This window comes from Trachemys scripta, chromosome 13 (genome assembly GCF_013100865.1).
Source record: "Trachemys scripta elegans isolate TJP31775 chromosome 13, CAS_Tse_1.0, whole genome shotgun sequence".
In the NCBI taxonomy this organism is placed as follows: domain Eukaryota; kingdom Metazoa; phylum Chordata; order Testudines; family Emydidae; genus Trachemys; species Trachemys scripta.
The window spans coordinates 26,728,529-26,745,609 of NC_048310.1; the positions used below are offsets into that span (position 1 = coordinate 26,728,529).

The 17,081-nt window shown below is 45.0% G+C and overlaps 1 protein-coding gene across 2 annotated transcripts in view; it reads left to right on the plus strand.

Annotated features, from left to right (window-relative positions):
• The window catches only part of LONP2 (lon peptidase 2, peroxisomal), a gene marked incomplete at its 5' end in the record, with an annotated part of 95,190 nt that overhangs the window by 18,513 nt on the left and 59,596 nt on the right, over positions 1 to 17,081 (plus strand). For both annotated transcript variants that reach the window (XM_034788144.1, XM_034788146.1), the window contains 2 exon segments: positions 3,570 to 3,828; positions 13,349 to 13,490. In XM_034788144.1, coding sequence (XP_034644035.1) covers positions 3,570 to 3,828; positions 13,349 to 13,490 — 401 coding nt within the window.

A 17,081-nucleotide genomic window follows, 5' to 3' on the forward strand; every position in this document is an offset into this window, starting at 1 on the left:
TCCCACTCCCCGGCCACCCATAAAAAGCAGGCCATGGGAAGACTTCCTCAGAGGCCTGAAGCTGGCACCGTGGCCCCGACTGAGCAGGGCGCGGACCAGGCCCCTAAGACTGGCAAATCCTCCACTAGGCCTCAGTCTACACGGAGCAGTCCCACTCCACTGGGCCCCCTGCAAGCGGAGGAGGTCACACTGCCCTCCACTCTGGATACCTTCGAGGCCGCTAGAGAGCTCCTTGAAATGACTGCGCCTGCGTCTCCGATCTCGGGGCCTCCCCTGGCCCGAGCTCCTGTACTGTCGAAGGGCGAACCAGCAATGTTTGGACCGTCCACCCCCAGACCAGCATCATCGTGCCGCTCTGAGTCCTGGAGCCGTTCCGAGTCCAGGCACCGCACGTACCCTACGCGCCTGTCTGACTCGCAGCACTGGTCTCGCAGCCCCGACCCTTGAAGCCGTTCCCGCTCATGGTGGTCGTCGACTGACAGGTCGTGGTCCTGCTCGAGGTCCAGATCGCGCTCTGAGACCTCGCAGCACCTCTTGGACCGACATCACTCTGCGCACTGCTCCCCATTGCAGCACCGAGACTCGTCAAGTTTCTGACCATGGCAGTACTCTCCGGCACGGCGCAGATCCCCCAGCTTGGCACCAGTCTCCATCCCGGGACCGCTCCCCACCGCGGCAGTGGTTCTCTACACGACGATGATCTCCATCGCGGCACCTGTCTCCGTCGCGGCACCGCTCCCCGGCATGGTACCAGTCGTGGTCACCCCTTAATCGTCGCTCTCCTTCAAGGCGGGGCCCATCTTCTCAGCACCTGTTGTCTTCGTGGCAGCGCTCCCCATATCGACATACACCAATCGGGCCCGGCAACCCCAGTGGCAATTCTGGACCCCCTGGGCATACATCAGGTCCAGGGTGCCCCCCCCAATCCCCGGGCGTCCCTCCGCCGTCACGCTCAGGTACCCGGCCTCCTGAGGCAACCCTCAGTCGCCCCCCTCCAGACCCAGCACAAACTCTGGAACCAGCCCCACCTGTTGTGGAGGCTACCTCCGGTGCTCAGGAAGACCCGGACCCAACAGACTAGGGCTATTTCGGACTCGGCTCTCCCGGTAGCATCTTCCTAGTCTTCCCCTGATGAGGCTGTGGCAGGCACGTCCACATCTGGCCCACCTCCTATGGATTTCAGAGCCCTACAGGAGCTTCTCCAGCGAGTGGCCCTGAACATGAACCTCCAAGTGGAGGAGATTGTGGAAGATGAGGATCCTATAGTGGACATCTTAGGTCCAGGTTGGCTTTGCTGATGAACAAAACGATTCAATCCAATGCCAAAACAATTTGGCAAACTCTGGCCTCCATTCCGCCCACGGCCAAGGGAGTTGAAAGGAAGTACTATATTCCCACCTAGGGGTATGAATACATCTTTACCCATCCGGCCCCAATGTTCCCTCGTGGTGGATGCGGTAAATGAAAAAGGCAGGGTCAACAGGGGCCCGCCCCTAAATCAAAGGATGCTAAATGACTGGATATCTTTTGGGAGGAGGGTTTATTCTACTGGTGACATTTCCCTTCGGATCGCTCATCAACTCGTGATTCTCAGCAGATACAACTACAACTCGTGGTCTGTGATCCTAAAGTTCCAGGAGCTCCTCCCATCCAAGTCATGTACGGAGCTGGAGGCCATTGCTGAGGAGGGCAGACTAGTGGCTCGCAGTTCTCTCCAAGGCTCCCTCGATGCCGTGGATGCGGCAGCACGTACTCTGGCGTCTGGCATCACCATGCGACAAAATGCCTGGCTCCAGTCATTGGGTCTTCCACCTAAAGTACAACAGATGATCCAGGATCTTCCATTCAACGGTCAAGGCTTATTCGCCGAGCAAACTGATTCGAGACTGCGTACCCTGAAAGATTCGCAAAACACCACTAAATCTTTAGTCATGCATACCCTGGCAACTCAAAGAAAGCCGTTCAAGCCTCAGCCCACCCAACAGCGCTCCTTCCCTGCTAGACCCAGACAGGACTTCTCCCACAGGAGGAACAGATACTCTCGGCGTAGGCCATCACACCTTCTTCCTGGGCAGGGCCAGGGGCAGGCCAAGCCCCCGGCCCAGACCTTAAGCGTCCATTTTGAAGATGTGCACGAGGACAGATTACCAGTCCACAACCTGGTCAGCTGTCCTCCCTTTCTGAACCGTCTGTCCCGTTTCTACCATGCCTGGTCCCTTATTACATCGGACTGATGGGTCCTCCACACGGTAGAGGTGGGATATTCTATTCACTTCTGTTCCACCCTGCTCTCCCACCCTCCTTGCTCATCCCTCTTCAGGGACCTCTCTCACGAGCAGCTTCTTATTCAAAGGATGCAGGCATTCCTTGCCTTAGGAGCAGTGGAGGAGGTGCCTCGGGAGCTCAGGGGCAAAGGTTTCTACTCACGTTACTTCCTCGTCCCCAAGGCAAAAGGAGGCCTAAGGCCCATTCTGGACCTCAGGGAGCCCAACAAACATATTGTCAACTTGAAGTTCCGCGTGGTCTCCTTGGCCACGATCATTCCCTCACTGGATCCGGGAGACTGGTACGTCGCCCTCGATATGAAAGACGCTTACTTTCACATTTCAATCACCCCGTCCCACAGACGTTTTCTCCATTTCGTGGTGAACAAGATGCACTATCAGTTCACAGCCCTCCCATTTGACCTTTGCACAGTCCCTCGCATCTTCACCAAATGTATGGCGGTCGTGGCAGCTTTTCTTCGCTGACATCACATACACGTCTACCCATACCTAGACAACTGGCTCATACGGGGCCGATCTCGCCAGCAAGTTCAGTCTCAGGTGCAGATGGTCACAGATACGTTCGACCGCTTGGGCATCATGTTGAATGTCAGCAAGTCTGTTCTCACCCCAACCCGAACAATAGAGTTTATCGGGACAGTCCTGGATGCAAACCAAGCGAGAGCGTTTCTCTCAGAGGCCTGACGTCTGGCCCTTGCGAACATAATCACCGACCTTTGCAGGTTCCCCACTACCACAGCGAGGCAGTGTCTCGAGTTGCTAGGTTATATGGCATCCTGCACCTACGTGGTGCAGCACACCAAACTGAGACTCAGGCCCCTACAAACGTGGTTGACGTCCGTGTATCGCCCGGGCCGTGACAATCTGGACATGGTGCTCACAGTCCCAAACCATGTGTTGCTCATATCTATTCCATTCCCCCCCGACCTTCCCCTCTGTCGGAGTAGCTGGCAAGAAGGAACTGAATGGGAGTCGGGCCGGCAGGGTCATACATAGAGCACCATATCGGCACCACTCCAGGTGGCTCTACAGCCAGCCCGACGGGTAGCTACTAGGGAAAAAGTTTCAAATGTCCGCGCACGTGCACAGCTAACTGGAATAGATGTGAGCAACACATGTCAAAGAACAAGTTACAGAAAAGGTGAGTAACTGTTTTTTCTTAGAAAAAGAGTCTGAAATATGGCCATTTACAATAGTAAGCAAATTTTATCAATTGCATTTCAGAACAATGCTTTAATCTTTAAAGGGAAATTATGCTGATCTCCTTATTTTGGTGCTTGACAGATTGTTTGGATATTCGTGCTGCTAGAATTCTTCTGGACAATGACCATTATGCCATGGAGAAGTTGAAGAAGAGAGTTTTGGAGTATTTAGCTGTCAGACAACTTAAAAACAACCTAAAGGGACCCATCCTTTGTTTTGTGGGTCCCCCTGGAGTCGGTAAAACTAGCGTGGGAAGATCTGTTGCGAAAACCCTGGGCCGAGAGTTCCATAGGATTGCCTTGGGAGGAGTATGCGATCAGTCTGACATTCGAGGTCACAGGTAATTTTATCTTTGTTTCATACTGGTAATTTCCCCCCCCTCCCCCCGCACTGTTAGCTGCTAGTGGTGGTTTCCTGTCATTTTCTCACTGATCTTTTTATTAAGAGAGGGTTTAATATGGGTGTGGCACCCACTCAACAGGATAGAAATTAAACAATAATTGAGGACATTCAGTGTTAAGGCTGACTGGGCTTGTCATCTATCCCTGCTCCTGTTTTTCTTTGTTAGTAGGGCTCATATAGTATGTAACATCATGGGTAGATCTGGAACTCTTTCAAAATTTAAGAATAGTGGATAGAGTTCAGGAGTTTGTGATTGTCTGGGATCAACATATGTCAAAAACAATATGGAAAAAAAGACAGTTCTGATATAATGATATCAAGGGTGTAGTGGCTTTGGAGCATTCCTAAGGAGTGAAAATACAAAATTAACGGCAGATCAAATTTTCAACAAAGGTTATTCCTTAATCTGTCCTATTCCTGCTATTTACCAGAATGCTTTTTCATAAGGGTGGTAGTTTGTGGGGGTGGTCATCCGGCATTATTATAAGAGGGAATTAAAAAGGAAAAAGGGGAGGGAGACATAGTACTGTTTCATTGTTAAGTTCAGCCCTCTCTCATCTCCCATCTCTGTGCATGCTGGAACTGAATTGCAGTAGACAAACTCCTACACAGGCATAACAATTCTTACAGGGTGGCTCTGATTTGCCCTACTAAAAAGACCACAAAGATTTTATTAAACAAAATGACAAATGAACGTCATGTGATTTACTTCATAAACATTTTTATTCTTGGAGTAGATGGAGATGTGTACTCCACTTAGGGGTGTGCGTGCCCAGCATGGCAGGGACTTTTGCCTAGAAGTACTTGTGGCAGGGTGGCACTCGTGGCTATGTCCCCTCCCCTGGCTATATGAAGCGGTGCTGTCCAACCCCAACTCAGTTGGGCTGGAGTTGGAGCTGTGTGGTTGTAATCTCACCACCTCGCATTTTGTTTTAGCCTACTTTATTGTATGTGGTTAGTGTTAGTAGTTAGAATAAGCAACAGAGAGTCCTGTGGCATCTTTAAGACTAACAGATGTATTGGAGCATAAGCTTTTGTGGGTGAATGCCCACTTCACTGGATGCATGTAGAATAGAATAGTTAGAATAGTGTTAGTTGATACTTAATGTGCCCCAGTGATGCCCTCATCAGGGTTTAAACACTGTCCTTCATGTGGAGGGGCGATCCCCAACAGTGACCCCCTCACACATGCTTGCTTTGTCTTGGCAAAGCCTACCGTACAGAGCGCTGTTCAATTTCTAAATTGTTTAAGCAGCAGGCTCAGGAGCAGTGAAGGAGAATGTTCTCGGGGTCGTCTTTGCAATGGGGAGCTTAAGTTCCCTCTAAGCTGCGTAGCCATGCGGCAGCCTAGTAAACGCCGCACAGGCACTCAGACCTGTGATGGCGAGAGATGCCTCTCCCCCAGCCCTGGACCTGCTGCAGCCAGGTGAGAGGCGCCCTCCCTCGGCCCCAGCCCTGGACCTGCTGCAGCCAGGTGAGAGGCGCCCTCCCTCGGCCCCAGCCCAGACCTGCTGCAGGCGGGGGAGAGGCACCTCTTCCCCCCCCCCCCCCCAGCCCAGGTGCTGCTGCAGGGAGAGAGAGCTGAGGGAATTCTCTCTCCCCACCATAGCCCCTGGGCAGTCTGCACCCGAAACCCCTCATCCCCGGCCCCACCCCAGAGTCTGCACCCCCAGCCTTTGCCAGGCCTCACCCTCCTGCACCCCAACCCTTTGCCCTAGCCCTGAGCCCCCTCCCACACTTCGAATCCCTCAGCCCCACCAGATGAAAGTTATGTGCACCAATATGGAGGTGATGTGTTGCATAACAAAACAGAAAGTGTTGTCTATTGTGCTACTGGGGGGGCCCTTGGTCTTGGCTCCCTCTCCGATGCTTTCCATTGCAGATGTCAGCTGGAGTTTCTGTACGCTTCCCCCCCCCATTCCGATCATTCTGCAGGTCATCCTCAAGCTTAAGGCGGATTGGGCCAAGATCATCCTCATTGCTCCAGTGTGGCCGAAACAGTGCTGGTTCTCGGACTTCCTTGCTCTGTCGGCTCAGCTTCCCATACCGCTTCCTCTCCATCCTGACCTGCTCACACAGGATCACAGCCGCGCCCTCCATCCTGCAGTCAGCTCCGTGCACTTCACAGCATGGCTGCTGCATGGCTACATGAAGAGAGAGAGCACTGCTCAGAGGCCGTCCTATAAGTCCTTCTCAATAGTAGGAAGTCCTTCACTAGGATGGCCTACTTAGTGAAATGGAAGAGATTCTCTGTGTGTTCCTTGGCCAACAGGCCAATCAACAGAGGCTTCCATCCAGGACATCTTGGAGTACCTGTTACATCTTCAGAAGTCGGGCCTTGCGCTCAGTTCTCTGAGAGTGCATTTGGCAGCAATATCCGCTTGCACCTCCTGATTCAAGAGAAGTCATTTTTTTCCAGTACCATGGTGATGAGATTTCTGAAGGGGCTCTTCCACTTATATCCTCTGGTCTGTGAACCAGTTCCCGTGTGGAACCTAAACATGGTTTTGGCAGCTCTGATGGGCCCTCCAGTCGAGCCCCTTGTATCCTGTCCACTGCCCCTTCTGTCTCAGAAAATCGCGTTCCTGATAGCCATCACTTCAGAAGAAGAGTGAGAGTTGCAGGCCCTAATGGATGAGCTGCCTTACATTCAGTTTTCCAAGGACAAGGTAATGCTGTGACCACACACACAGATTTTATCTAAGGTGTTCTCTTAGTTTCATCTGAATCAGGTGATATATTTACCTGTGTTTTTTCTCTAAGCTATACTCCTCTCTGGAAGTACAGCACCTTCATAGTCTGGATGTCAAGTGATGTCTAACCTTTTATCTGGACAGGACTGAACAGTTTTGTGCTTTGCCTTGCCTGTTCATGTCCTATGTGGACCCCATGAAGGGGCAAGCAGTAAATCTCTAGATTAATAATGAGATAGCTTTGGCTATGCCTCCTCAGTGGGTACGGGCTCACTCCATGAGAGCACAAGCAACATCAATAGTGATTGATCATCAGTGAAATTTCCATACTTCTGTTTGCAGGACAGTCACGTAGTCGTTCATACGTACATTTACGGACCACTATGCTATTACCACATCTTCCAGAGCGGACACAGGCCCCGGAAGGAGGTCCTGCGATCCTTATTTCAGTAGATTGTGAGCCCCGGCTCTGGATTGGGGTACTGCTCATGAGTCATGTACGTGGAATATACGTCTGCATCTACTCGAAGAAGAAGAAGAAACGGTTACTTATTGTAACTGTCGTTCTTTGAGATGTAATCCAGACGTGTATTCCACAACTCACCCTCCATCCCCTCTGCGTTGGAGTCTCCTCTCATGGGCTTTTGGATTAAAGGCATTGCCTCTTGTAGTCAGGGGAGGGGCCGCAGCCGTGAGGTGCGAACACCACCCGTACTGCTAGGCAAAAGTCTTCAGCTTTGGTGCGTTGGGTGTGCACACATCTAAATGGATTTTATGTCTGAATCACATCTTGAAGAACAGCAGTTACAGTAAGTAACCATTTCTTACACAAACATAAAAAGGCACACACATTGTCCAGTGAAGTTGATGCTGAAGACCTGATGGAAGGACTGGAATTGGGTTACCGCAGCTATGTTGCAGTGATGTTGAGGGCATTGAAAATACCTTGTTGGTAGTATCTTCATACTCATCAGTGTTCTACTCTTACTCTTCCTTTTCAAAAGACAAAACTTTATTCAGTGATGCATTTGAGCTTGACATATCCAGAAGAACTTATTTTTCACACTTTTTTGGGAGGAGCTAGAATCTTTTCTATCTTCTTAACAACTTTTGACGATATTACATTTTTTCTTTGGTTTAGAAGCATTGCCTGTTTTCATTATTTTAGTCCTTTCACTTGTTTCCGATGAAATGTGAAAAAACATACTGGAATGGTATTTCCTGGTGAAAATGTACACAGCTTCTGGAAATTCAGAAGAGAATATATTTAAAAGGCACTGTTGTGTATGTTTTAATCTGTGGACAACTTTTTGTTGGAGATGACTAATAACTGCACCTCCTTTCCCCAAGGCTGTTTTCCCTACTGTTTGTGCAGTAATTGCTGTGAAGCAAACTGAGTTCTATTTCTTTTTAGAAAGCATGTAAAATGGTCTGACTGACACTTATGCTGTTTGCCGACATCATTTGCATGACCTTTAAAGATGAACACAACTACTTTGTTCATTATATACATCATTGGAGCAGCACATTAAATAGAAAATATACAAGTCTCCACAGGAGTTAATTGGCAAGTAACTATTATGGATATGCTTTCAAGAGTGTATATTTGATGGTATTTGAATTTCTGACTTTAAAGGGACTCTTTTAAACCTTCTCTTGGAGAAGGAGCCACATGTGGATCCAGCAGTCAGTGAAAAGAGGGAGCCGTAGATGATTTATACACAGAGATGCAGGTTTTTAGGTTGCAACGAGTGTTTTTTCTGTTTGATAAAATCTGACCTTTTAGCATCTGTCCATATTGCAGAATCTCTCAGGCATTGATGGAAGACGGAGAAAACTTTTCTCCTTATCAATACAAAGCTCTGCAATATTCAAGTGTTTCTAGTCATGTGAACGTTAAAACTTTGCACATTACATACACAATTTAAATTGTCATGTGTTGCTATTCAAACTGGAGCCAGTAGAGGGTGTCCAACATTTCTTAAAGAAGCATGCATCTATGCTAATGAATATGCTTTTCAACAGAGAATAGGTGGTAGGACTTCTGCCTGCCTGCTAGGTTTCAAGATGAGTGCTCTGCTTAGATAATTATCTAAAGTGAAGACATTAGTAACTTTCGTTACTTACCAATAGTCTTCATAGGTTTACCAGTTTTATTTTAGACTTCCCATCTCATCCATTTTAAAACATAAGTACTGGTGTTGTATAATAATGGCATGTAACATAATTTTAAGCTAAAATGTTCAGATCATCAATATTTTTATAAGGGCTTCGTTAAAATACTATCCTTAGAAATGCTTGTTTTGAAATAAAGCTTTCTGTGCAGATATAAATGGCTAACTATAAATATTTTTTTAAAATAAATTGACTGAAAATTCTTTGTCTACCAGTGTATTGCATCAGGAAAGAACAAGTTATCTTTGAGGTATTAGCAAGAGATTCAGATAATTCTTCAGTGAACAAGGAAATACAGATAAGGACCAAATATATCCTTCTGTGCCAATTACATTGAGTTTAAGTTGTACTTGCTTAGTCAGTAGCCAGATTTATCCCTCCCTTCTTAACTCTTCTAACTACTCTTGCAGGATTGTGTGTGTAATGTTAGGCTCAGGATGTGCGGGAATGCTTGTACACAACAGGATGAATTAAGACTGATACGTTTGTAATTTTGCCTTTGAATTTTCCCGGCTTTTATTGAGTTTTAATAGCTGTTTTGTGTTTCAGTGTAGGGTTTGCATCTATTAAAAATGTAAGTTTTTCTGCATGCACAGATTGTTTCTACAAAGTCCTTTATGTAAGTAAGCCCTGGTTCCACAATAGAAGCTTCACAAGTGAACCCCTGCACCTGTGTGGTGCCTTCAGTGGGCTGTGCGCCAGGAAAGGGCTGAGTCCATTAGGATCCAATTAAAGAATTGGGGAGACACAAAATAAAATGGTACCATATAACTTTTTCTTGCAAATTGTCTCAAAGATTCTTTAATATCATAAAAAAATCATTACAGATTTATGTAATGAATACTATCAGACAGAAATGTGGAGGTACAAGGAGGGGAGAAAAGAAACGAAGGGGTGGTAGGAGAGAGGGAGACTGCTTTTCTTTGAAATATAAAGTACATGGGATAATGCCGGTGCAAAAAGACATAAGGTTCTCTGAGAGTATGTCTGTGAGTCATTTGTTACGAATCAGGCCTTGATGCCATCTGATGGCTCCTTTCTGCACCATTAAAGAGGACTTTCCATTAACATTGGAGCAATATGTAGGGGTACGGTTAGTGCTTGTTACCTCTCCTACTCCTAGTGAATAAAAGCTGTAAATAGATTTGATTTAACATCATTTTCTTGTGTTTTGTTTGCTATTTTTGGTAGCCCTTGCTTGCAATCAATATATTTTGCCACTGATCTTCTAGGTGGGAGGAAGGTGTATACTGAATGATCTATTCAACAGGAAAAGCATTGTGTCATGGGGTGGTGTTTCGATGGGCGTGCAGTTCCATGTGATGTACAAATACGGTAATCTGGAAACACCCAGCTTTTACAATTTAAAGACTGATCACATGCTTGCAGCTGGAGTTCATGTGAATTCTTTTTTTCATTAGGCTATGAGTAGCCGCTACTGTTCTGCATTCTCAAAATAAAGTCAACATTTTAGTACAAAAACAGAACTGCTTTATCAGACATCCTCCATCTGTCCTTAACTTTTACCACACATCTACTCCATATGTAAAAGTTTGTTGCTTACATCTGATGCAAACTTCCGTATTAAAAAGAGAACTGAAGATATAGTAGAAACATTTTTTTAAAAAATTATCAATTTTTTTTTAAAGTTTAGTACCATATATTATAGTTCAACTAGCGTAATTTCTATGTGCATTGATGAGGGAATCTGTTAAAATCCCTCTAGCAATAGCTGTGTTTAAATAAGTTTATTACTAGCAAAATTCTGATACTAGTGTGGACAGGACCTAAACCAAGTTGAAAGTCCGTGTTAAAGTGTGTTAGCCTAACCTAACAAGACCCATATGCGGGAGCATACGTTTTTCTACAGTAGAGGTCTTTAGAAGAAGCTGCTGTCAGCCGACTTTCTAGGCTTGTGGTGATGACACTTGGGCCCTGTTTTTGTTCTTTTGAAGACTGCCATATTTTTTTCTATTTTCTGTATCAACCTCTAGCGTTTGGACAACGTTTATAAAGCTGCTGCTTTTCTTAAATTTTAATTTGGATGGACTGCTTTGTTGCTGATGGGGGGGGGGGGGGGAAACAGCACCACAAAAAGGAATCTTAATGACGCTTCGGTTATGCTTTTGCACAGCAAAGGAAATTATACTTATGTGGCAGACATAAGTAGTTCAAAACATCTTAAATGTTCAAGGTTTTGTTGTTAATAATTAATTGTACCAGTCACTAATTTTTGAATATTGAAACTTGGAAACAATTTAGATTCTTAAATGATCAGGAATTTCAGTAAAAGATATTCAGACACATGGTTATCATATTATTAAGCTGTTATTCCACCTGTCACATTGTATTTAGTCTCTCTAATGTCCTCATACAGATCTGCCTTTGTATGGTATTTATTAACCTCTTGCAAAACTAGCATTACTTGTCACTATTGTGGGTCTTGAGTCTGTCAGATTAATGCAGTAATAAAATTGGGTAGTGCCCACCTATAGCAATGGCACTTTGTAGCACAGGGTTATAGACAGTCTAATTTTCTCCAAGGAAAGCTGTTACAGATGTAAAGGGAAAATTGATATCCATGTACCCGTTAAATTCAGGCTGTAAATTTAAGCTGTCTTTCATGTTAGCATATCAAATTATGTAAATAAATGCATGCACATTTTAAGTTAGAATTTAATCCACTGGTTAAACAGCTGTGTTGAATTTAATTAACTCAATTTGCCATATTTAAAAATTGTTACAGTTACAAGGGATAAGGGAGGGAAGGGTGATAGCTGTGAAAAAGTTACGATACTGTTTGGAACTGTAAATTCTTCCTACTTACCCATGCTCTTGTCCAACCCTTTAGCGATTAAGCTCCAATTCCATGGGACTTAAACATATGTTTAAATGCTTTGCTGAATCGAGACCTGTGCCCAACAAAGCTGCTTCTACATTTGAACCTTGAAAATCTCATGAGGCCTACATTGCCCATTTCACCCTTCTTGTATCATGAGTACCCCATTTTAGTAGGAACCAAAGCAACTCCCAATCTCTACCTCTGGTAGTTTTATTTATTTCTACACACTGATGCAACTTTTTGAAGGGCTACAACTTAAAAATGTTCCCATTATTGGTTTTGTTTCTTTATCCGTAAGAATTTTTTTTTTTCTGATTCCTCCTCGGAAAGATGTTAGGTTATCAAGACAGCCACTGAAACTGCACCTTGCAAGATTCTGATATTGCTGGACTTGCCATAAGTTGTTTTACAGATGCTTCTGCCTTCATCTTTTCTCACCACAGCTCTTGATAGTTAGGTTTGTCTCCGTTTACCTAGTTTGCTATTTTTCCTAAGGTTAAGGAGGCTGGATGTATTCAGTAGTTGTTGAGCCCTCGAGAATAACAGCAAATTTGTTATAACTTCATAAATTTAAATGTAACTATCACTTAAACAATTATAGAATCATGCCCTCTCCTTCAACAGACAAATTTAATATAAAACCATATCATTATTACAGGGTGTGGTGATATTTACTGTGGAGTTCAATGATTTACAGTCACCTTTAGTAGTTTTAAAACCCTTCCCATGGTTTTTAGGATTCATCTTTCCAAAGCGCTTCCTGTGTATTCTGACTAGTTTAATACATCTTACTTGCATCTGAAGAAGTGAGGTTCTTACCCACGAAAGCTTATGCTCCCAGTACTTCTGTTAGTCTCAAAGGTGCCACAGGACCCTCTGTTAGTTTAATACAGATTATATGGCAGAGCATTTAGGCCTGTTCTGCATATCTGCTTTGTGAGGGTCATGAGATAGCTCCTGCAGTATAGCACATCATGTATCGGTTTCTTCTGAGCCATCAGTGTTTTGTTTGGTTATGGCACAAGCAGAAATCCTGTGATAAACTTAGGAAATGATATGTGCTTATGTGTAAAATATATATAGTTCTCACACACACACTATAAAACAAATTTCCTAAATAAATTTGGATAGTTACTTTTTCAGTCCATGCATGCTTTGCTAAATTAATTTTTCTTTTGTGTTCAAATATGACAAAATAAACTATAAGGTTTTTTTAAAAAGTTATTAAATTAAAAATCTGTTTATGGGTTCTAGTTAGGACACATGGCTACCTACCATAGGCTTCATAGAATCTGGCATTTGTGGAATTATGCCCTAATTTATTAATACTGCATGTCACAGTTAGGATACCAGTATCACTGCTATTAAAAGTATAAAAATGATGCAGAGTTCAAAAATCTGTTTCTGGTTGGCCAAAGGGTTAAAAAAAACCCAAACCTTGTATTCAACCACTTCTAGTAATCATGCACTATGTGAATTTTAGACATGCATTACTCTGCCTGGAACAAATATTTCAGTAAGGAATTGGGATTAGAATATCATCCTTTAATCAGTTACATTAATTAAGTTGTATATTCAACAATGGAAACATGATACTTGTCCACTGATTAGAGAGGAAGAAAGAGTGTTTTTACACAAGTATTACGGTAAGGCTGCTTGTTTCCAGATTTGTTTCTTTGGGTTTTAGGTTTGTTGTTTTCATGCCTGATGTCTTCTGATTCTGACTTTTTTCTGTGTGTTTCACACAGGCGCACCTATGTTGGCAGTATGCCTGGTCGAATAATCAATGGCTTGAAGACTGTTGGGGTTAACAATCCAGTGTTTCTGTTAGATGAGGTTGACAAACTGGGGAAGAGCCTGCAGGGAGATCCTGCAGCTGCTTTGCTTGAGGTAAGATATGGAATCATCTTATTCTCCCTGTCACATACTGTACATTCCAAAGATTAATTCATTTCAGACTAGCAGAATTTTGAATATCATTCTCAGGAAGAAAGTGTTAGTTTGGTGAGGGCATAGTGGGACTTGTACTGAGTGAAAGACAGGCTGAGGTGATGGTTTTGTGTGCTGCTACTCAGTGAACTTAATGATAGTTGGATCTTTTGCAGTTTCTCATACAAAGTGCAAACTCTACTGGCTGCACATCTTCTAAAATACTTACAAGGACAGTGATCTTTGTTTAAACTTTTAGTCCTTTTGCTGACTTCACAATGGCCTTTTTACACCTACTCAATGTAGTGTTTTAAACTTTAATAAAAAGTCAGACATTTTAATTGTACCAAAATAGATTCTGTTAAGAATACTCTTACACTATTAAAATCTTTAACCACATAGATTTTTTTTATTGATATAACATTATTAGCAGATGTGAAGAAGACCTGCGGGCTAACCAGCATATGTGTTGGTAATTAAATCTAGGTATAGCTGGATTTTTTTTTTTTTTTAAGGTTTTCCCTGGGATTTAGTCTCTTTTATTTTATTTTTAAGCTTTCACTGGTACAAGCTTAATACTACAACGAAGTACATGACTTAGTATAGGGAGGATCACATAAGTACTTACACCATCATTGTTGTTACATTTTAAATCAGCATTTTTGTAGTGAACATCTGATTAGAGACAAACAATTTCCATTTATTTGTTAATCCAATTATCTCCGTGCTTAACTAAAGTAATGGATTAAGCCTCATCAATAGGGAATAAACAGGAAGAAATGTAAGTATTAGTCCATAAACTAACTTTTTACTTAATGGCATCACAGAGACTTAGAGGGATAAGTGTCATGACTGGAATGTTGGTATAGAGGGAGATAGCTTGTTCAGAACAGACAGGCTAAAAAGGGAGGAGGTGTTGCATTATACATCTGGAATATATACACCTGTTCTGAAGTCCAGAAGGAGGTGAGAGGCAGACCAATTGAAAGTCTCTGGGTAAAAGCGGTAAAAATAGGGGTGACATCATGGGAGGGGTCTGCTACAGTCCACTAAATCAGGAAAGGGAGGTAGATAAGGCATTTCTAGAACAAATAACAGAAATATCCAAAACATAAGACCTGGGAGTAATGGGGGACTTCAGTTACCCAGATATCTGTTGAAAAGGTAATACGGCAAAACACAACATTTCCAGTAAGTTCTTGGAATGTATTGGGGACACCTTTTTGTTTCACAAGTGGAGGAAGTAATTAGGGGGGCAGCCGTATTAGACATGATTCTGACCAACAGGGAGGAATTGGTAGCCACACTGAAGGTGGAAGGCAATTTGTGTGAAAGTGATCATGAAATGATGGATTTCTAAGGAAAGTGAAAAGCAACAGAGGGTCCTGTGGCACCTTTAAGACTAACAGAAGTATTGGAGCATAAGCTTTCGTGGGTAAAAGCCTCACTTCTTCAGATGCAAGTAAGCTCCAATACTTCTGTTAGTCTTAAAGGTGCCACAGGACCCTCTGTTGCTTTTTACAGATTCAGACTAACACTGCGACCCCTCTGATAAGGAAAGTGAGAGCAGCAGAATAAGAACAATAGATTTAAAAAAACAGACAAACTCAAAGAACTGGAGATAAGGTCCCATGGGAAGAAACTCTAAAGGAAAAAGTAGCTCAGGAGGAGGGAGCTGGTAGCTTCTCAAGAAGATAATATTAAAGAAGAAACTGCAAACCATCCTGATGCAAAGAAAAGATAGGGAGAATAGTAAGAGGCAAATATGGCTCCATCAGGAGCTCTTTAGTGACCTGAAAATCGGGAAAGGACTCCTACAAAACTGGAAATTTTGCAGGATCTGATTAAATTCATCCTAGGTACTTAAGGAACTAGCTGAAGCAATCTCAGAACCATTAGCAATTATTAAGGTTAAGATTTTTGTCTCAGATATTTTTAGTAAAACTCACGGACACGTCGCAGGCAATAAGCAAAAATTCACGGAAGCCTGCAACCTGACTTTTACTAAAAATAACGCAGGAGAGGGGTGTGCTGACCGCTGGGGGGACTGAAGTCTGAACCCCAGGGGGCAGAGTGACTGACAGCCTGAGCCCTGTCTCCTCAAGGGGAGGAGCTCTAGCTCCTGCCAGGCGGTGGGGTGATGCTAAAGCGGGGTGGGCAAACTACAGCCTGAGGGTTGGATCCGGCCCCTCAGGGCTTTGGATCCGGCCCCTCAGGGCTTTGGATCCGGCCTGCGGGATTGCCCCACGTGGAGCCGCGGGCCCCATGCCGCTCTCCAGAAGTGGACGTCCCTGCGGCCCCCGGGCAGGGGGGCAGAGGGCTCTGTGCGTTTCTCTTGCCTCCAGACACCGCCCCCTGCAGCTCCCATTGGCCGGTAACAGGGAACCACGGCCAATAGAAGCTTCGGGGGAGGTACCTGGAGGGCGCAGCAAGGGCAGCATACACAGAGCCCTCTGCCCCTCCTCCCCTAGGGGCCGCAGCACTTCCTGGAGCAGCGCGGGGCTGGGGATAGGGCAGGCAAGCAGGGAGCCTGCCCTGGCCCCGGTGTGTGCTGCTGCCACCCCAAATCCTGAAGCCCTCCTGCCCCCTGCCCCCTAATTCCCTGCCCTAAGCCCCCTGCCTGCATCTCGCACCCCAACTCCCTGCCCTGAGCCCCCTTGTACACCCCACACCTCTCCTGCACCCTAACCTTCTGCCCTGAGCCCCCTGCTGCACCCTGCCCTCCTGTGTACCCCAACTCCCTGCCCTGAGCCCCCTGCTGCGCCCTGCCCTCCTGTGTACCCCAACCCCCTGCCCTGAGCCCCCTGCTGCCCCCGCAGCCCTCCTGCACCCCACCCCCCTGACTTGAGCCCCCCATACACCCCGCACCCCTCTTCTGCCCCAACTCCTTGCCCTGAGCCCCTTCCTGCACAACGCACTCCCTCCCACACACCGCACTCCCTCCTGCATCCCAACCCCCTGCCTCAACCCTGCATACAATTTCCCCACCCAGATGTGGCCCTCAGCCCAAAAAATTTGCCAACCCCTGTGCTAAAGTCACAGAGGTTCATTAAAGTCACAGACCTCCGTGACTAAATTGTATTCTTAGCAGTTATCTCTGAGAACTCCTGGAGGATGAATGAGGTATCAGAGGACTGGAGAAGAGTAAGCATTGTTCCTGTGTTTAAAAAGGACAAAGTTCAGGGAATTATAGTTCAGTCAGCCTAACTTTGAAATCTGGAAAGATACTGAAATAAATTATTAAACAATTATTTTTTAAACACCAAGAGATTAATAGGAATATAAGAAATAGCCAGCATGGATTTGTCAAGAACAAATCATGCCAAACCAACCTTATTTCCTTCTTTGAGGGGATTACTGGCCTCATGGAAAAGGCTACATTTTAGTCACAGGTATTTTTAGTAAAAGTCATGGACAGGTCATGGGCTGTAAAGAAAAATTCATGGCCTGTGACCTGTCCATGACTTGTACTATATACCCTTGACTAAATCTTTGTGGTGTGGCACCATGAGTGCTTGGTGGCGGGGGCAGCAGTGCATCAGTTTTCATTTC